Source organism: Mobula hypostoma, chromosome 14 (genome assembly GCF_963921235.1).
Source record: "Mobula hypostoma chromosome 14, sMobHyp1.1, whole genome shotgun sequence".
Lineage (NCBI taxonomy): Eukaryota > Metazoa > Chordata > Chondrichthyes > Myliobatiformes > Myliobatidae > Mobula > Mobula hypostoma.
In genome coordinates, this window is record NC_086110.1 from 41062531 (window position 1) to 41084620 (window position 22090).

Sequence of the window (22090 nt, forward strand, 5' to 3'; positions counted from 1 at the left end):
CTTCTAATATTTGTATATCTGTGCACTTGTAATGCTACTGTTGGTACTGGACCCCAAGAATGGAAGTTTGTGGAGTGCCTCCAAGATGAATTCTTAGAGCAGCTTGTACTGGAGCCTACCGGGGGAAGGCAATTCTGGATCTAGTGTTGTGTAATGAACTGGATTTGATCAGGGAACTTGGGGTAAAGGAGCCATTAGGAGGTAGTGACCATAATATGATAAATTTTAATCTACAATTTGAGAGGGAGAAGGGAAAATCGGAAGTGTCAGTATTGCAGTTGAACAAAGGGGACTATGGAGCCATGAGGGAGGAGCTGGCCAAAGTTGACTGGAAAGATACCCTAGCAGGGATGATAGTGGAACAACAATGGCAGGTATTGCTGGGAATATTAACAGAAGGTGCAGGATCAGTTCATTCCAAAGAGGAAGAAAGATTCTAAGGGGAGTAAGGGGCAACCATAGCTGACAGGGGAAGTCAAGGACAGTATAAAAACAAAAGAGAAGAAGTATAACGTAGCAAAGATGAGCAGGAAGCCAGAGAATTGGGAAACTTTTAAAGAGCAACAGAAGACAACTAAAAAGGCAATATGGGGAGAAGAGATGAGGTACGAAGGTAAGCTAGCCTAGGATATAAAGGAGGATAGTAAAAGCTTCTTTAGGTATGTGAAGCGGAAAAAATTAGTTAAGACCAAAGTTGAGCCCTTGAAGACAGAAATGGGTGAATTTATTAAGGGGATCAAAGAAATGGCAGACAAGTTGAACAGGTACTTTGGATCTGTCTCCACTAGGGAAGACACAAACAATCTCCCAGATGTAATAGTGGCCAGAGGACCTAGGTTAATGGAGACACTGAAGGAAATTCACATTAGGCAGAAAATGGTGTTGGGTAGACTGATGGGACTGAAGGCTGATAAATCTCCAGGGCCTGATGGTCTGTATCCCAGGGTACTTAAGGAGGTGGCTCTAGAAATTGTGGATGCAAAGGTAATCATTTTCCAATGATCTAGAGATTCAGGATCAGTTGCTGTGGATTGGAGGGTAGCTAATGTTATCCCACTTTTTAAGAAAGGAGGGAGAGAGAAAACAGGGAATTATAGACCAGTTAGCCTGACATCAGTGGTGGGGAAGATGCTGGAGTCAACTATAAAAGATGAAATCGCAGCATATTTGGATATCAGTAACAGGATCGGTCCAAGTCAGCATGGATTTACAAAGGGGAAATCATGCTTGACTAATCTTCTGGAATTTTTTGAGGATGTAACTATGAAAATGGACACGGGAGAGCCAGTGGATGTAGTGTACCTGGACTTTCAGAAAGCCTTTGATAAGGTCCCACATTGGAGATTAGTGAGCAAAATTAGAGCACATGGTATTGAAGGTAGGGTACTGGCATGAATAGAAAATTAGTTGGAAGACAGGAAACAAAGAGTAGGGATTAACGGGTCCCTTTCAGAATGGCAGGCAGTGACTAGTGGGGTACCGCAAGGCTCGGTGCTGGGACCACAGCTGTTTACAATATACATTAATGATTTAGATGAAGGGATTAAAAGTAACATTAGCAAATTTGCAGATGACACAAAGCTGGGTGGCAGCGTGAAATGTGAGGAGGATGTTATGAGAATGCAGGGTGACTTGGACAGGTTGGGTGAGTGGGCAGATGCAGTTTAATGTGCATAAATGTGAGGTTATCCACTTTAGTGGCAAGAACAGGAAGGAGATTACTACCTGAATGGTGTCAAGTTAGGAAAAGGGGAAGTACAACGAGATCTAGGTGTCTTTGTTCATCAGTCACTGAAAGTAAGCATGCAAGTACAGCAGGCAGTGAAGAAAGCTAATGGCATGTTGGCCTTCATAACAAGGGGAATTGAGTATAGGAGCAAAGAGGTTCTTCTGCAGTTGTACAGGGCCCTGGTGAGACCACACCTGGAGTACTGTGTGCAGTTTTGGTCTCCAAATTTGAGGAAGGAAATTCTAGCTATTGAGGGAGTGCAGCATAGGTTCACAAGGTTAATTCCCGGGATGGCGGGACTATCATACGTTGAAAGATTGGAGTGACTGGGCTTGTCTACACTGGATTTTAGAAGGATGAGAGGGGATCTGATTGAAGCCTATAAGATTATGAAGGGATTGGACGCGCTAGAGGCAGGAAACATGTTCCCGATGTTGGGGGAGTCCAGAACCAGAGGCCACAGTTTAAGAATAAGGGGTAGGCCATTTAGAACAGAGTTGAGGAAAAACCTCTTCACCAGAGAGTTGTGGATCTGTGGAATGCTCTGCCTCAGAAGGCAGTGGAGGCCAATCCTCTGGATGCTTTCAAGAAAGAGTTAGCTAGAGCTCTTAAAGATAGTGGGGTCAAGGGGTATGGGGAGAAGGCAGGAACGGGGTACTGATTGTGGATGATCAGCCATGATCACAGTGAATGGTGCTGGCTCAAAGGGCCGAATGGCCTACTCCAGCTCCTGTTGTTTATTGTCTACTGTGACACTGTAATTTCCTTTGGGATCAATAAAGATGAATAGTATCTATCTATCTAAAGTGTTGCTATCTTGACAGCAAAATTGCCCCATTTTATTTTCCACATATCTCACAAATTTTACAACTGGCTTAAGCAATCTGTTGGGGACAGTGTTGTTGGCCTTTCTTTAAAGTTACCCATGTGTTTTGTGTTCAGAAGTATGGATCTTTACCACTAACCATGATATAAAATGATGTGTAACAGTAGATTTCTGCTTTTTCAAATATTTCTGAAGAATAACAATCCTTTTTTATGAGAAGATGCAAATAATCACTTTTGAAATAAAGCTGATGGTTACTGTTGGTGTATTGACAAATATTGATGGCACGTACTCAAATGCCACTTGTAAAACATAAAATAAGCATCCTTTGCTATTAACTTGATCAAAATTCCTGTTTTGAATGTTCACTTTCTGTCTAACCACCCAATGGAACAGGTAGAATAGCATTAGTTTGCCAGTGAATTTACATCTCCTGATCTTGCAGCACTCTTCAAAATTGCCAGACTAAATTAGAGTCTCATACCTTATCCTGATTTTGTGCCTTTGATTTTTTTCACATAAATCTCTTATGCCAATACCTGCCAAAAGAACATCTGCAGGCATTCTGACCTCTGCAAGGGACTGGCAGCTATTGGTGAACCTCGAAGGGCAGCTGAAGTTCCCCAACCATATCGCAGCCACCACCCTGCAACCAGACATTGTCCTAGTGTCTGAGTCTACTAAGCAAGTGGTGCTGCTGGAGCTGACAGTCCCATGGGAAGATAGCTTGGAAGAGGCCTTTGAAAGGAAGCTCTCCAAGTACGCAGGATTGGTCAGCAACTGTCAGCAGGCTGGATGGAGAGCGAGGTGTCTCCTAGTGGAGGTTGGTTGTAGGGGATTCGTAGCCTGTTCTTTAGTTAGGACCTTCAGCATTTTGGGCATCAAGGGAGAGAGGAAGAGGAGAGCCATCGGCAGTACCACCGATGCGGCAGAAAGGGCCTCAAGATGGCCGTGGCTCAAAAGAGGGGAGCCATGGAGTCATAAGTAGCTAGCCATCTGGACACAAGCTGGGGTCTGATCAGCCCCGGCTGGGTCACCTGGAGGAGGTTGTATGATGCTGAAAGACCCGAAACACCCGATGATTCCAGGAACATCACTGAAGATGTGTCCAGAAGCATCAATAAATGTATGTACACAGCATGCTAGCTACCAATATTACAATTAAAGCTGTAAGGTTTTATTTTACCTGTATGGATTCTTGAGTTCTTCAGTGATAAAATTGAGTTGATTCCTAGATGTAAGCATAATATAAATAATTTAATTTTAATCCAAATTAGTTGTCGATTTCATTTTTGTAAAATATTTTGAAGTGCTTCTATTAATTAAAAACTGATGCATCTTGTATTGACAGCAGTGTTTATTGATTTAAATTTGTGTTTTAGTTTGTTATGTTAAGAGTTTAGACTTTGTTTTTTAAGCTGGAATATGCCTGTATTAGAGGCAGATCTGAGAAGGTTCAGTAAGTTAGTTCCAAAGATAATGGGGTATATTATAGGAAATGCTTGAATGCATTGGACCTATGGTCATTGTAGTTTAGAAAAATAAAAGGTATTGGTCTCGAGACATGCACGATTCTGATGTGCATAAAACAAGGTATTTATGGAGAGGCTTTCCACTTCAATGAGGAATCTAGAAATAGAAGGAATTCATAGTGAAAAAGGGAGTGCCAATTTAAAATGATAAGGAAAGAGGAATTTATTTCCTGAATGGATCAACATTTTTTGAAATTTTCTATCACAGTGATCGGTGGGAACTGCATATCTGAATTTATTCAAGACTGGCAAATCGGGCAGTGAAAGCTAATAGTGAATGGGAAAGAAATTGATTTGAGACTAGGATCAGTTCAGTCACGATCACAAAGCAAGCTTGAAGGTCTAATATGTGTTATGCTCACCACTATTTCTAATGTTATCTACCTAATTATATATTGAATAATATAATGAAATAGAAAAGTATTAAAATGGAAGCCTCCTACCATCCATCATAAGCCCAGAGTCCATTATAAAATGCCAAACCAATAGAACCGAAAGAGGTCTGAGCTCCATCAAAGGAATTTTTAAAGTTGTGTGTATTTCCTGCAAAGATGAATAGTGCATTGCATTACTAAATTTATGCAGTAATGGATTTTTCAAACTTTGTAATGTACAGAATCACTATTAAATATGCATTGAACTATAATTTCATAAAATTACCATAGATTACCATAAAACACAAACCCACCATTAGGGATGGGCAATGGGCTCAACTTTGCTTGGACCACCTTCATTCTAATGACACAAGCATGTGTTATTTGTTTATTTTAAGTGGAAAATAAAAACGTTGTACCTCCACTTGAAACAGAACAAAGACTTTTATATCTAAGCCAACACTTACCCTCACAGATTACAACCAATAAAGGCTTGAGATTATTTACCTCACAGTTATGGCACAATAACTGGTCTTAATTTAATTTAATAATTGAAATATTTAATCATTTTAAATTTATTTTTATTCAATTGAATAGTGTATACACATCAACTATTAGCTACTTTAACCACAGACTAAATTAATGTATTTTACTAGATCTTCTTAACTAGCAATAGAAGCTGTGAAAATTAATAAAAAATGCAAAAAGCCAAACTTTGCAGCAGCTTTACATGCAAAGATAACAAAATGCATGATAAAATAGGCCATAGTCAGCATGGTTTCTCAAGGAAAATTCTTGCCTGACAAACCTGTTGGAGTTCTTTGCAAAAATAACAGGCAGGATAGACAAATGAGAATCAGTTGATGTTGTGTATGTGGATTTTCAGAAGGCCTTTGACAAGGTACCATAAATGAGGCTGCTTAACAAGTTAACCGCCCATGGAATTACGGGCAGGATGCTAGAATGGATAAAACAGCGGCTGATTGGCAGGAAGCAAAGAGAGGAAATAAAGGGAGTCTTTTCTGGTTGTCTGCTGGTGACTACTGGTGTTCCACAGGGGTCTGTGTTGGGGCCACTTCCTTTTGCATTATAAGTCGATTACTTGGATGATGGCATTGATGGCTTTGTTGCAAAGTTTGCAGACTATATGAACATAAGTGGAGAGACAGGTAGTTTGAGGAATTAGAGAGGCTTCAGAAGGACTTAGACAAATGTGGAGTATGGGCAAAGATGGAATACAGTGTTGGAAAGTGTATGGTCATGCATTTCAGTAGAAGAAATGAAAAGGTAGATTATTTTCTAATTGAAGAGAAAATTCAAAAATGTGACGTGCAAAGGGGCTTGGGAGTCCTTGTGCTGGATTCTCTAAAGATTAACTTGCAGGTTGAGTCTGTGGTGAGAAAGGCAAATGTGATGTTAGCATTCATTTCAAGAGGACTAGAATATAAAAGCAAGGATATAATGTTGAGGCTTCACTTGGAGTATTGTGAGCAGTTTTGGTCCTCTTAGAAAGAATGTGCTGAAACTGGATAGGGTTCAAATAAGGGTCACAAAGATAATTCTAGGATTGAATGTCTTGTCATATAAAGAACATTGAATAGCTCTGGGCCTGTATCAACTAGAATTCAGAAGACTGAGGGGTGACCTAATTGAAACCTATTGGTGAAATGCCTTAATAGGGTGGATGTGGAGAGGATGCTTCCTACAGTGAGAGAGTCTAGGGCTGGAAGACACAGCCTCAGAATAGAGGTACGTAGGTGTGTCCTTTTAGAATGGAGATGAGGAGGAATTTCTTTAGCCAGAGAGTGATGAATCTGTGGAAGTCGTTGCCACAGGCGCTGTGGAGGCCAAATCTTTACATATACTTAAGGCAGAGGTTAATAGATTCTCCATTAGTCAGGCCATAAAAGGATACGGGGAGAAGGCAGGAGACTGGGGCTGAGAGGGCAAATGGATCAGCCATGATGAAATGGTGGAGCAGACTCAATGGGTCAAATGGCCGAATTCTGCTCCTATACCTTATGGTCTTAAAACAATTTTGGATCAATTTTTCTAATAATATGACATAAAACTACACAGCCTCAGTGTTTTTTAACTTTACACATTTTAGATAAGGAACTGCTAAAATCAAATTTATGTAATTTCTCCAAGGATCTCCAACCTTAATTCTTTTATTTTAGAATGTCAGAGACACTACATGATCCCTATGGAAAGTGACAAATGTAGCCCTATTTTTAAAGATAGGAAAACTTAGGTAGGTATCGGGACATCAGTAGTATGGAAAAACGAGATAACAGTGCACTGTAAAAGCATAACATATTTGGGCAAAGTCAACAAGCTTCAATGATCATTTGATTTTAAGGAGTATTTAGCAGAATAGATAAGACAAAGAACTGAATGAGTATACTTTGTTTTTTTTTGAAGGAACCACAAAGGACATAGTTATACAAAGTTGGGACTAATGGCATAGGTGGTTAATTAGGTGAGATTTTGATAATGGATACAAAGTAAAAATATATAGTTCATTTTCAGTTCGGAAGGATGTAGAAGGGGAGTATCACTTAGATCATTTCAAGAGTCTTAGCAGTTTAGAACTTGTAACAAGAAGTTGGTCTTGGAGACCAAGGTTGAATTGCATCCAGTTTTACTAATTATACAGAGCCAGCTGGGAAAGAAAGCTCTGAAAGTCTATAAATGATACAGGCTGGTCAAGAAATTGGACAAGATGATGGAAGAGGAAATGAAACATTGAGAGGTATGAAATTGTTCTCTTTGATAGGAAGAAATTTCTCCTTCAGGTAATTTTTCCCCTCTCCCTTCCCTCTTCCTCTATTACTCATTCCTCTTCTCCTCGTCTGCCTCCCTCCTCCTCCCCCTTCCCTTTTTCCCAAGTGTTCTTTCCTTTCCTATCAGATTCCTTCTTCATCAGTCCTTTGCCTTTTCCAATTATCACCTTCCAGTTTCTGACTTCACCCCCCTCTCCACCACCCGTCTGGCTTCACCCCTCACCTTCTTACTCTTCCTCCTTCCTTTCCAGTCCTGATGAAGGGTCTCAGCCTGAAACAGTGACTGTTGATTCATTTCTGACCGGCTGAGTTCCTCCACTATTTTGTGTGCGTTACATGAATACATGTTTGTGTATGCAATTGTGGATCATTGGGCAAAGAGAAACAGTTTTCCCAACCAAATGGATTAAAATAAATTACATTTGCATTGGGTTCAATGAATGAACAGACAACATTTTTACTTCAAATGACATTAATTAGATAAATAATAGCTTGTTTTAACACCTATTTGCGTATTGAATTATTTTACTCAGAAAATAAAATCTAATTACTTTGTTATCATTGAGACTGTAACCAAAATTTTGCAAGAAGTTTAAAAAATTTCTATATCTCAGACAATTGATTTATGAAAGGAATAATGAGTAACTCCTGGGTTATGGGTAGATTTCCTTTGGAATTTCAGAAAAGCAGTTATTTAACCAATCATGAACTGACATTTCCCCATAACATCAACTCTGGATAAATCAGGTCAGCACTAATTAGCGGATGCCACTGTATATGATTTAAGATAAAAGGATAACTAAAACCTATCTGTTCTGCAGAAGAAAATGATTTTCTAGTTTATTATTATCGGTGGGAGGAGAGAGAGCAGCGCACCGCACATGCGCAGCCCTCCGATGAAAATGATATCGTATCCGTTAAATAGGGGCCGTGGACAATTCTGATTTGTTGGAGAGGGACGTGAAAGCACAGAAGAACATCTGGAAAAATTTCTGAAATGCTCGTTCGCTGCTGTCGTTACTGCGCGGTCGGGAATCTTTTGGAGGGAAAGCCTCAAAATCCCCAGCTTTGCCTGCTGTTGGCGACCAAGAAGGAGGTCGAATCGTTGGGACAGAGATGGCACTCAGTACTCGGTGTCGGGGAGCTGATCAGAGCTTGGAGTTTTCGGGTGACTCAGAGTCGGACCGTGGTTAGGTATGGCAGGGAGAGATTTTCTTCCTTCTCCCGTCTGCGTGAGATGTGGGACATTTGAGAGACTTTGAACTTTTACTGTGCTCATGGACTTCTTCATCAAGTTATGGTATTGTTGCATTGTTGTAACTATATGTTATAATTATGTGGTTTTGTTAGTTTTTTTCAGTCTTGGTCTGTCCTGTGTTTTGTGATATCACACCAGAGGAAATATTGTATAATTTCTTAATGCATGCATTACTAAATGACAGTAAAAGAGGACTGCGTGTCTTCATAATCTAAATTATTTATTACTGCAGTTCTCCAACTTCCCACCTTGTGCAATTAGAACAATTCCAGCCATTATGATGACAGCAACAATCAGCAGCTTAGCAGCAGTTAAAAAGTTCTGAAGGTAGTAAGCGAGCTTGACACTCAGGGAGTTCACCAATGTGATTAAAACTGAAAAAGTAAAAATAAAAATATGTTACAATATCATGAAAGGGGTCAAATTCCTACTTATCAAACCTAAATTATCAATGACAATATGATATTTTTAACTGCAAAATACATGAGGCCAGAAATTCTTTCTCCCATTAAAGTGTTAAAATAGCATCACATGGAGAATCTGCACTGACCCTGGCTCACTGAGAGAGCTGCAGCATTGTTAAAAATGTGGCCGCTGATCTCTCTTTAAGAGTTCACTACTCATCATTTTCTCATCTTGCCTCAATCCGAACAAATAGCTTCCAAGGTTCCGATCGAGGGACGAGAGCAGGGACAGAGGCTCAGAAAGGGTTCCTGAAGGAAGGGGTACAGAAGCACAAAAAAGTGACTTATACTAAGAATGGTTAAAACAGGAATGTGAGCAAATAGAAAGAATCCCTATTACTGATCCAAAAAGGTTACATCAACAAATCAAGAATGTAACCGGGTGACCGTTGGATCTGTAATGTGCTGTACTATTCTATGTTCTATGTATTACGCACGCGCGGGATAGTGGGGAGACCATTTTGCTTTCTGCTGAAGATGTGGTAAGGCGTTGGAATTGGGTTCCTCCTGAGGCTGGGCATGGTGAGGAAAGATTTTCTCGAGTAAGTGACTCAACGCTGGATTGCGTGGCTTGGGCAAAGTTCCTCACGAGCCAAGTGGAATTGCCACTACCATATTTGTACCGTATTAGTTCTGGATTTTATTTATACTGCATACGCAATTCTGTCCATACACCAGGGGGCGGATTGAAAGTTAAACTGAGATTGTAACAGCAAGATCGGGTTGTAAATTCGTTTGTTTTGTTTCGCGACCCTCTTCTGGCACTTAAACATCGAAAACCGATAAAGGAATTAAAACCCGAAAAAGTCTTTGTTGTCCTGAGTGTGTACTTTTCCCCAGGCTACAAGAATATCATAGGTAAAAAGCTCCTCTGTTCTTCAGGTGTATGTTTGAAAGCAAAGGACGGTACCATTATCATGGAAAAAGATGAGATAATGAACAGATGGACTGAGTATATTCAGGAATTGTTTGAAGACGATCGAGGCGAAAAACTAGAAATTAAGAAAAACACTGAAGGTCCAAGTATTTTAAAATCTGAAGTTCCTAATGCAATAAATAAGATGAAGAAAGGAAAGGCAGCAGGTCCTGATGAATTAGTAATAGAACAAATTATTGCCCTTGAAGATATGGAATTGAAAAACTTACTGATTTAATCAATGACATTTATGAATAATAATTCTGAATAATTCTGAATAATACCAGAAGAGATGGAAAAAATCAGTATTTATCACTCTTCCTAAGAAACCTGGAGCAATAGAATGTGAATTACATAGGACCATAAGTTCAATGAGTCATATCACCAAGATACTTCTAAGAATTCTGATGACAAGAGCTAAAAGTAAGATACAAGCTGAAATAGGTAAAGAACAATGTGGTTTTGTGAAACACAAAGGTACAAGAAACGCAATATTGATGTTTAGGATACTATCAGAACGAGCTATTCAAGTGCAAAAAAATTTGTTTGTTTTATCGACTACATGAAAGCTTTTGATAAAGTGAAGCACAATAGGTTATTTGAAATATCACAGAAAACTCTAGATCTAGATTCAAAAGACCCCTGCCTAATCAGAAATCTGTACTGGGAACAAACTGCTGCTGTAAGAATAGATGGAGAAGTGAGTCAGTTTACGAAAATCAAGAGAGGCGTTAGACAAGGGTGTGCTTTCTCCCCTGATCTATTTAATGTGTACAGTGAAACAATATTACAAAAAATAAGAGACATCTTGGGAATCAAAGTTGGCGGTGAAAACATCAATAATTTCAGATATGCAGATAACACTGTGTTAATTGCAAGTACGGAGGGAGAACTACAAAACTTAATTGATATAGTTGTTGAAGAAAGTGCAAAAATGGGTCTATCTATCAATTGCAAAAAGACAGAATGTATGGTGATATCCAAAAAGAAGGAGAATCCTATCTGCAGGCTGAGAATAAACAGGGAAGACATAAAACAAGTACAAAACTTTTGCTACTTAGGAAGCTGGGTGAGATCAGATGGCAGGTGCGACATGGACGTCAAAAGAAGAATAGGGATAACAAAAGACACTTTTACGAAAATGAAGAGCATACTGACCAGTACTAAACTAAGCATGACAACCCACTTCAGAGTACTGAAATGTTAACGTTTATCCAGTTATGTTATAAGGCTCAGAATGTTGGACAATATCTAGTAACATGAGGAAACGAATTGTAGCAGCAGAGATGTGGTTTTTGAGAAGGATGCAAAGAATATCATGGATGAAATGAATATCTAAAGAGGATGTCATGAACAGAGCAAGCACAAAAAGAGAAACAAAAAGAGATCATGAAAAGGCAACGTAACTTCATTGGACATGTGATTAGGAAAGAGGAGTTACAACGCACAGTAATTATGGGAAAGATTGAAGGGAAGAGAGCAAAAGGAAGACAAAGACAAATGATGATGGAGGCAGCAGCCGGAGAACTGGAAATGAATACCAATGAATTGATCCACTTGACCTGAAACAGGAGTGTGTGGGCAATGGCAGTCAAAGCTCAAACTGGGCACAGCACCAGATGATGATGATGATACTAGGATGCTATGAGGTCCATCAGCATCACCAGGATAAAGAAAGTTCTTAAACCTTATCCCCTGAGATGAATCATCAATGGGAAGAGGTTGCAAGATAGAGTTAGTCCCAATAACGTTCATTCATCAGCTTAACACTTGTTGAATCACCCATATAAATGATATGAATAAACCAGCACTGATACATTCATAGACCCCAGAACTCCAGCACACACACTTCATGACAAATGCTATTTCACCACAATAACAATTTAGGCAATCGTAACTACACACATTTATCTTCTTTCTCTTTTATAAAAAGCATGTAGATGATAAACTGAAGATGAAAATCCAATAGTGGTTAGTTAACAGTGATCTTTGTTATGTATTTTGACTTACTTTACATTATGAATTTTTGGAATATTGTGAAGACTAATTTGCACGTCTTTATTGTTTTTGTGACGTGCTTGATGGGACATTGAGATTTCAACTCACCATGAAATCTCAACACGGGAAGAGAATCAACATTTAGTTTCATCTTGTGTGTTGTACATTACCGTAGAGGGCAGAACAGAGAACCAGAGATGGATTTGGTTGTGTAGTCAAGGGTTTTGTTGACTTCAATATCTGTGACTTGGTATCCCAGATATCAACTTATTTGATAAAGATATGGATAATTGACGATAGAGAGTAATATAATCATTGATAGTTTTTATCTGTTTCAAAAGAACCAATGACTCAATGTCACGGATATTATCCCCAAATCTTAACAGACCTGCAAAATAGTTGCAAATTGGGGAATGAAGGAGTTATCATGTGAAGCTTGTGTGACTTCCATTTTAGGTCAATAAATATTGCCAGATACTGGTGCATTGCCATGTTATCTCAGAAATGGAAGTTCAAAAGCAATCTAACGTCAAGATCTAGTGTCACTGGCCAAGCAAATGCTCTCTGCCTAAGGGCAAAGTAAGTTGAGTTGTGTGCAAAAGAGAAGAGATGGACGAAGAAGCATGCCATGACAGTACATAAGTGCAGTCCATCATTCCCTGGATGTTGACAGGCTTACAATCTGTTGGCCTCTATCTGCGGAGAGATGTCCTTTCTGGATCAGAGTGCATAGGCACATCCCTAGTAGTGTGCTGTGCTGCTTTCTGGAAAATATGCTTTGGATCAAATAATACTTGTGGAATGTTTTAATGTTTAAAAAAATTCGGGCTGAGAATGCCTTTCACATCTACAAGCAGAACAATGCAGGGTACAAATATTTTTGCAATTCCGTTGGTAGAAGATGATAGATATATGACCCTACTGGACACTCATCGCCCTGAGAGCTGGAGGAAGGGGCACAGCTCACTCCACCGGTCTTGACCAGCTTTTGAGAACCTTCTTTTACTTCCTGATCGTGGTGCAGATGTAGCTAAGGCTTGACTGAAGCACCCGAGGCAAAATAGGAGCTAAACTTTCGCACAATGTTTATCAAGACCTGACAGCTCTTTTATCTGCAGTTGCCTTCCTAATGAAGCAAGCAGTAGATAATAACTCCATCAAATAACTAAGATTCTCCTCATGATATCAATATTAATCCTAATTACTTATGATGATCTGATCTGCTTTCTAATCGGAAATATGGGTTTGAATCTTAATAAAAAGGAAATATGTGAGTTTGGCACAGTGGCATTATTACACATGTTCTATGTATGATTTCAAAGCACAATTAATGCTGCACACTATAAACATATTCTTTACACACGTCAATTTCTTTAAAATAGGCAACTACCACTGATAGGATTTCTACACAATTATTCATGATGCTTCTGTTCGAAGTACAAATATTACATTACACTTAATTTCATTTGGGGAAAATATAATGCGCTTAAAGCTAATGTTCTATGCAAATTACTAAACTCTGCAAATTATTGGAAAGTCATAATTTCAGATGCTTTTTTAACTATGATATTCAATTTAAGTTCAAGCCTAATTTAAATGAGAAGTTAGTTCAGCTGTTCTGCGTTTGGAACATTTTCTTCATGAAAAACTATCACTTTCAGAAGACTGATTCATATTCATGCCGATACTTTTCAGATTTGATAAATAACCAATGGATATGTTTGCTTAAAAGATTCATTTGTGTGAACTTACTTATAGCAACAGCAGCAAGGCATTTGGTGGCAATCTGGGGGGGATCACAGCCTGGATAGAAGGGTGCTGCTGCATATTGAGCAAAACTCAAGCAAATGATAGCAAATGAAGAGGGCTTTACAACAGTTATACTCATCCAGGAGTACAGGAATGCAGGAATTGGGCCAAAAGCTTCCAGAAGATATGAATATTCTCCTCCTGATTGAGGGATCATTGTTCCCAGATCTGCATAGCATAGAGCACCTAGAAAATAGAAAAGGCATACCATCATATTCTGCACTTCATGATATTACATCTACAAGAAGTGCCCTCTCATATGATGTATTCCAGGAAAATTCAATTTTAAGTTGACTAACATAAGCATATATATACCCAGATATAAATTAAGTTTTTTCCAACAGCAGTACATTACATTGATACTTACATTGTATCAATGTAAGTTACAATAGAATATATTAACATTAATTATATATATATATATTCATTCTGTAAACCATCTGAAATCCTGTCTGCCTACTACCCTGGACTCCTATCGCACCAACAGGTCAACAGAGGACGTCACCTCCACGGCACTTCACTCTGTCCTGACCTACCTGGACAGCCCCAACTCTTACATCAGAATGCTGTTCATTGACTTTAGTTCAGCATTCAATACTGTGATCCCCTCCAAGCTGATCGCCAAACTTCACCAGCTTGGTATCAGCTCATCCCTCTGCAATTGGACCTTGGACTTTCTGACTAACAGACCCCAATCAGTTAAGTTAAACAACCTTTCCTCCTCCACTCTCACCCTGAACACCGGCGTGCCTCAAGGCTGTGTGCTGAGCCCTCTTCTGTACTCCCTTTTCACCTATGACTGCATTCCTGTACACGGTTCTAACTCCATAATTAGATTAGATTAGATTCAACTTTATTGTCATTGTGCCGAGTACAGATACAAAGCCAATGAAATGCATTTAGCATCTGACCAGAAATTCAAAGAATAGTATTATTTACAAAATAACTGCGAATAAAAAAGTGCTACAGCACACAAATATAAAAGTACTGAGACAGTACAATATGGATGCAATTCTGCTTAGCACTGTGATGTGAGGTTCACCAGTGTCACAGCCTCAGGGAAGAAGCTCTTCCTGTGTCTGCTAGTGCGGGAGCGGAGGCTCCTGTAGCGCCAACCGGATGGGAGGAGAGTAAAAAGTCCATGGTTAGGGTGAGATGCATCCCTGATAATGCTTTTCGCCCTGCCCAGGCAGCGTTTATGGTAGATGTTCTCAATGGTGGGCAATTGGGTGCCGATAATCCACTGGGCAGTTTTCACAAAGTTTGCAGATGACACCACGGTGGTTGGCCTGATCAGAGGGGATGACGAGACGGCCTACAGGGACGAGGTCCAGCACCTGTCCGCATGGTGTGCCGACAACAACCTGGCCCTTAGCACCCAGAAGACCAAGGAGATCATTGTGGACTTCAGGCATGCTAGGAGCCACACTCACATCCCCATCTACATCAACGGAGCTGTAGTAGAGCTGTAACAAGCTTCCAATTCCTTGGTGTCCACATTTCTGAGGATCTCACCTGGTCCCTGAACTCCTCCATCCTGATCAAAAAGGCGCAACAGTGCCTTTATTTCCTGCAGAGCATCAAGAAAGCTCACCTCTGTCCCAGGATACTGATGGACTTTTACTGCTGTACCATTGAGAGCATACTCACCAACTGCATCTCAGTGTGGTATGGCAGTTCTCCTGTATCGGACCGCAAAGCACTCCAGCGGGTGGAGAAAACTGCCTAGTGGATTATCAGCACCATTGAGAACATCTACCATAAACGCTGCCTGGGCAGGGTGAAAAGCATTATCAAGGATGCATCTCACCCTAACCATGGACATTTTACTCTCCTCCCATTCGGTAGGTGCTACAGGAGCCTCCGCTCCCGCACCAGCAGGCACAGGAAGAGCTTCTTCCCTGAAGCTGTGACCCTGCTGAACCTCACATCACAGCACTAAGCAGTATTGCACCCATATTGCACTGTCTCAGTACTTTTATATTTGTGTGCTGTAGCACTTACTTTTTATTCGCAGTTATTTTGTAAATAACATTATTCTTTGCATTTCTGGTCAGATGCTAACTGCATTTCAAGCAACACACATCAAAGTTGCTGGTGAACGCAGCAGGCCAGGCAGCATCTCTAGGAAGAGGTACAGTCGACGTTTCAGGCCGAGACCCTTCGTCAGGACTAACTGAAGGAAGAGTGAGTAAGAGATTTGAAAGTTGGAGGGGGAGGGGGAGATCCAAAATGATAGGAGAAGACAGGAGGGGATGGGATGGAGCCAAGAGCTAGACAGGTGATTGGCAAAAGGGATACGAGAGGATCATGGGACAGGAGGTCCGGGAAGAAAGACAAGGGGCGGGGGGACCCAGAGGATGGGCAAGGGGTATATTCAGAGGGACAGAGGGAGAAAAAGGAGCGTGAGAGAAAGAATGTGTGTATAAAAATAAATAACAGATGGGGTACGAGGGGGAGGTGGGGCATTAGCGGAAGTTAGAGAAGTCGATGTTTATGCCATCAGGTTGGAGGCTACCCAGACAGAATATAAGGTGTTGTTCCTCCAACCTGAGTGTGGCTTCATCTTTACAAAAGAGGAGGCCGTGGATAGACATGTCAGAATGGGAATGGGATGTGGAATTAAAATGTGTGGCCACTGGGAGATCCTGCTTTCTCTGGCGGACAGAACGTAGGTGTTCAGCAAAGCGGTCTCCCAGTCTGCATCGGGCCTCGCCAATATATAAAAGGCCACATCGGGAGCACCGGACGCAGTACATCACCCCAGCCGACTCACAGGTGAAGTGTTGCCTCACCTGGAAGGACTGTTTGGGGCCCTGAATGGTGGTAAGGGAGGAAGTGTAAGGGCATGTGTAGCACTTGTTCCGCTTACACGGATAAGTGCCAGGAGGGAGATCAGTGGGGAGGGATGGGGGGGACGAATGGACAAGGGAGTCGTGTAGGGAGCGATCCCTGCGGAAAGCGGGGGGGGGGAGGGAAAGATGTGCTTAGTGGTGGGATCCCGTTGGAGGTGGCAGAAGTTACGGAGAATAATATGTTGGACCCGGAGGCTGGTCGGGTGGTAGGTGAGGACCAGGGGAACTCTATTCCTAGTGGGGTGGCGGGAGGATGGAGTGAGAGCAGATGTACGTGAAATGGGGGAGATGCATTTAAGAGCAGAGTTGATAGTGGAGGAAGGGAAGCCCCTTTCTTTAAAAAAGGACATCTCCCTCGTCCTAGAATGAAAAGCCTCATCCTGAGAGCAGATGCGGCGGAGACGGAGGAATTGCGAGAAGGGGATGGCGTTTTTGCAAGAGACAGTGTGAGAAGAGGAATAATCCAGATAGCTGTGAGAGTCAGTAGGCTTATAGTAGACATCAGTGGATAAGCTGTCTCCAGAAACAGAGACAGAAAGATCTGGAAAGGGGAGGGAGGTGTCGGGAATGGACCAGGTAAACTTCAGGGCAGGGTGAAAGTTGGAGGCAAAGTTAATAAAGTCAACGAGTTCTGCATGCGTGCAGGAAGCAGCGCCAATGCAGTCGTCAATGTAGCGAAGGAAAAGTGGGGGACAGATACCAGAATAGGCACGGAACATAGATTGTTCCACAAAGCCAACAAAAAGGAAGGCATAGCTAGGACCCATACGGGTGACCATAGCTACACCTTTAGTTTGGAGGAAGTGGGAGGAGCCAAAGGAGAAATTATTAAGAGTAAGGACTAATTCCGCTAGATGGAGCAGAGTGGTGGTAGAGGAGAACTGATTAGGTCTGGAATCCAAAAAGAAGCCGAGAGCTTTGAGACCTTCCTGATGGGGGATGGAAGTATATAAGGACTGGACATCCATGGTGAAAATAAAGCGGTGGGGGCCAGGGAACTTAAAATCATCGAAAAGTTTAAGAGCGTGAGAAGTGTCACGAACATAGGTAGGAAGGGATTGAAAAAGGGGGATCAAACCGTGCCCCACCGAACTCGTTTCTGCATACCTCGACACGGTTTTATCCCACCTTTATCGCCAAAAACAAATTATAGAAAAACATTGGCGCGCGCATGCATGCAGAAATTGTGCATGCGCACAGGTTCCCGCGCAAGGTTTTGTGGTCCTTGTAGTCTTTCGGGGTAAACACAAGCAACACACATAAAAGTTGCTGGTGAACGCAGTAGGCCAGGCAGCATCTCAAGGCAGAGGTGCAGTCGACGTTTCAGGCCGAGAACCTTCGTCAGGACTAACTGAAGCTACTGCTGCTCTTGTTCGTTGGCAACCTTACCCTACCCCCCCCCCCCCCCGTCGGCCGGTCCGCAAGAATATTGTCAATATGAAACTGGTCCGCAGTGCAAAAAAAGTTGGGGACCCCTGATCTATATCAATGATCTGGATGATAATGTGGTAAATTGGATCAGCAAATTTGCTGATGATACAAAGATTGGAGGTGTAGTAGACAGTGAGGATGGTTTTCAGAGCCTGCAAAGGGACTTGGACCAGCTGGAAAAATGGGCTAAGAAATGGCAGATGGAGTTTAATACAGACAAGTGTGAGGTATTGCACGTTGGAAGGACAAACCAAGGTAGAACCTACAGGGTTAATGGTAAGGCACTGAGGAGTGCAGTAGAACAGAGGGATCTGGGAATACGGATACAAATTCCCTAAAAGTGGCATCACAGGTAGATAGGGTCGTAAAGAGAGCTTTTGGTACATTGGCCTTTATTAATCAAAGTATTGAGTACAAGAGCTGGAATGTTAAGATGAGGTTGTATAAGACATTGGTGAGGCCGAATCTGGAGTATTGTGTTCAGTTTTGGTCACCAAATTACAGGAAGGATATTAATAAGGTTGAAAGAGTGCAGAGAAGGTTTACAAGGATGTTGCCTGGACTTGAAACACTCAGTTACAGGGAAAGGTTGAATAGGTTAGGACTTTATTCCCTGGAGCGTAGAAGAATGAGGGGAGATTTGATAGAGGTATATAAAATTATGATGGATATAGATAGAGTGAATGCAAGCAGGCTTTTTCCACTGAGGCAAGGGGAGAAAAAAACCAGAGGACATGGGTTAAGGGTGAGGGGGGATAAGTTTAAAGGGAACATTGGGGGGGGCTTCTTCACACAGAGAGTGGTGGGAGTATGGAATGAGCTGCCAGACGAGGTGGTAAAAGCGGGTTCTTTTTTAACATTTAAGAATAAATTGGATAGATACATGGATGGGAGGTGTATGGAGGGATATGGTCCGTGTGCAGGTCTGTGGGACTAGGCAGAGAATGGTTCGGCACAGCCAAGAAGGACCAAAAGGCCTGTTTCTGTGCTGTAGTTTTTCTATAGTTTCTATGGTGTGAGAGGTTTCTTGTGAAATCATGCCATTGCTCTCGGGTTGTGAAACAATCATCGCTGCTTCATTTGGCACTAAAGATAACCATTATGTGCCTTTTTATTATGGGTGGGGTCTGAAGAACCAAGGGGCAGCACTGCATACTAAGTACCAACAAAACTTTTATGTGCATCATTCTGAGAACATATGCCATAGGTTCAGCACCCCTAATGTAGGTTAATGCAGCTACCCATTTTCCAATTATATAATCTCTAACATCAATAATGAAAAGAGCATTATGATGTTAATACAACTATCTATACAGAACTTCCTATCACAACACCAGCCAGACATGGAATATAGCTCTGCATATCTAGATGGCATTCACATGAGAATTTTCCCTAAAACTAGAATTTATTTATCAAACTCATGTTCCTTGCAATGTTATATGAAAATATGGGTTCATGGGTCAAAAAAAGAAAGAGCAAATCGCGCACAGAAAAAAATGAAGTCCATTTAAAATACCCTTACAATACTTCCAGGTTATTGGTAGCTTTGAAAAAGGTTGAATTATTACCAGGATATAAATAGTTTAAATTGCTTAATTATTAACTGAACCTATTGAAGTTTTTATATTGCCAAACTATAATTCACCTGATTAATTACATTGGATAACAAAGATTTTGCTTCCTAAAAGCTTTGGGAAGTTTTGGGTATATCTTTTACTTTTACTTTATACTTTATTGTCGCCAAACAATTGGTACTAGAACGTACAATCATCACAGCGATATTTGATTCTGCGCTTCACACTCCCTGGATTATAAATATTAAATATTAAAAATAGTTAAAATTAGTAAATATTAAATATTTAAATTATAAATCATAACTAGAAAATAGACGAAAAATGTCATGGAATTTCCCTATCACACACCATTTTTAAAAATATAGCCTATATTTGTTATTTCAATTTATAATTCAAATCAATTAAAATGTTGCCCGCAATGTAAGATGAAACATTTTCTGTCTTGTCCAGGCATGCGTGGGCACGCTTAGGCAGGACAGATGCTGCATGGCAGGACAGGTTTCAGAAAAGCTATAAATTTCTGTGAAGGATTTTAATATTTGGTAAAGATGTTTCCCAGAATAACTGTTGCCAAGATTAAGGAAGGTATTTTTGTAGGTCCATAAATCAAACAGGCAATTCAAAGAACTTCTAGTGGGACTGGAGAAAATCGCACGGAAGGCATTCAAGGATGCTGTTGAAATTTTTCTGGACAACTACAGAGCGCCAAACTACATGCAGCTGTTTGGCAACATGCTTCAAGCACACAAAGCCAAAAAGTGCAATGTGTCACAGAAGATTCATTTACTGCATCTTACGACTCAGAGACGAGCATGGTGAAAATTTTCACCGTGACATTGCAGTTATGGAGAAATTGTATCATGGCAACTGGAATCCATCAGTTCTGGTTGATTATTGTTGGGCATTTAAGCAAGAAAATTAAAGAGGCTAGGCGTGAGGAGGTTAGTTCACAACAGAGGGATGGGAACCAGTGCAGAGAGACAGAGGGGTGTAAAGTGAGCGTAGAAGCAAAAAGTACAAAGGAGAAAAGTAAAAGTGGCAGGCCGACAAATCCAGGGCAAGCATTAAAAAGGCCTAAGAGAGTTGTAAAAGAGCGCCTGAAGGCTTTATGTGTCAATGCAAGGAGCATTCGTAATAAGGTGGATGAATTGAAAGTGCAGATTGTTATTAATGATTATGATATAGTTGGGATCACAGAGACATGGCTCCAGGGTGACCAGGGATGGGAGCTCAACGTTCAGGGATATTCAATATTCAGGAGGGATAGACATGAAGGAAGGGGAGGTGGGGTGGCGTTGCTGGTTAAAAAAGAGATTAACGCAATAGAAAGGAAGGACATAAGCCGGGAAGATGTGGAATCGATATGGGTAGAGCTGCGTAACACTAAGAGGCAGAAGACGCTGGTGGGAGTTGTGTACAGGCCACCTAACAGTAGTAGTGAGGTCGGAGATGGTATTAAACAGGAAATTAGAAATGTGTGCAATAAAGGAACAGCAGTTATAATGGGTGACTTCAATCTACATGTAGACTGGGTGAACCAAATTGGTAAAGGTGCTGAGGAAGAGGATTTCTTGGAATGTATGCGGGATGGTTTTTTGAACCAACATGTCGAGGAACCAACTAGAGAGCAGGCTATTCTGGACTGGGTTTTGAGCAATGAGGAAGGGTTAATTAGCGATCTTGTCGTGAGAGGCCCCTTGGGTAAGAGTGACCATAATATGGTGGAATTCTTCATTAACATGGAGAGTGACATAGTTAATTCAGAAACAAAGGTTCTGAACTTAAAGAGGGGTAACTTTGAAGGTATGAGACGTGAATTAGCTAAGATAGACTGGCAAATGACACTTACAGGATTGACGGTGGATATGCAATGGCAAGCATTTAAAGGTTGCATGGATGAACTACAACAATTGTTCATCCCAGTTTGGCAAAAGAATAAATCAAGGAAGGTAGTGCACCCGTGGCTGACAAGAGAAATTAGGGATAGTATCAATTCCAAAGAAGTAGCATACAAATTAGCCAGAGAAAGTGGCTCACCTGAGGACTGGGAGAAATTCAGAGTTCAGCAGAGGAGGACAAAGGGCTTAATTAGGAAGGGGAAAAAAGATTATGAGAGAAAACTGGCAGAGAACATAAAAACGGACTGTAAAAGCTTTTATATATATGTAAAAAGGAAAAGACTGATAAAGACAAATGTAGGTCCCCTGCAGACAGAAACAGGTGAATTGATTATGGGGAGCAAGGACATGGCAGACCAATTGAATAATTACTTTGGTTCTGTCTTCACTAAGGAGGACATAAATAATCTTCCAGAAATAGTAAGGGACAGAGGGTCCAGTGAGATGGAGGAACTGAGTGAAATACATGTTAGTAGGGAAGTGGTGTTAGGTAAATTGAAGGGATTGAAGGCAGATAAATCCCCAGGGCCAGATGGTCTGCATCCCAGAGTGCTTAAGGAAGTAGCCCAAGAAATAGTGGATGCATTAGTGATAATTTTTCAAAACTCGTTAGATTCTGGACTAGTTCCTGAGGATTGGA

The 22090-nt window shown here is 41.0% G+C and overlaps 1 protein-coding gene across 2 annotated transcripts in view; it reads right to left on the reverse strand.

Moving 5' to 3' along the window:
• slc7a9 (solute carrier family 7 member 9) overlaps positions 1-22090 on the reverse strand; it is a 90120-nt gene that overhangs the window by 40967 nt on the left and 27063 nt on the right. For both annotated transcript variants that reach the window (XR_010020302.1, XM_063066993.1), the window contains exons 4-7: positions 13636-13878; positions 8754-8879; positions 4531-4630; positions 3742-3786 (exon numbers count right to left, since the gene is read on the reverse strand). Coding sequence is in view for 1 of the 2 variants with exons in the window: in XM_063066993.1 (XP_062923063.1) it covers positions 3742-3786; positions 4531-4630; positions 8754-8879; positions 13636-13878 (514 nt within the window). In the remaining variant the exon portion in view is untranslated. The remainder of the gene's footprint in view (positions 1-3741; positions 3787-4530; positions 4631-8753; positions 8880-13635; positions 13879-22090) is intronic.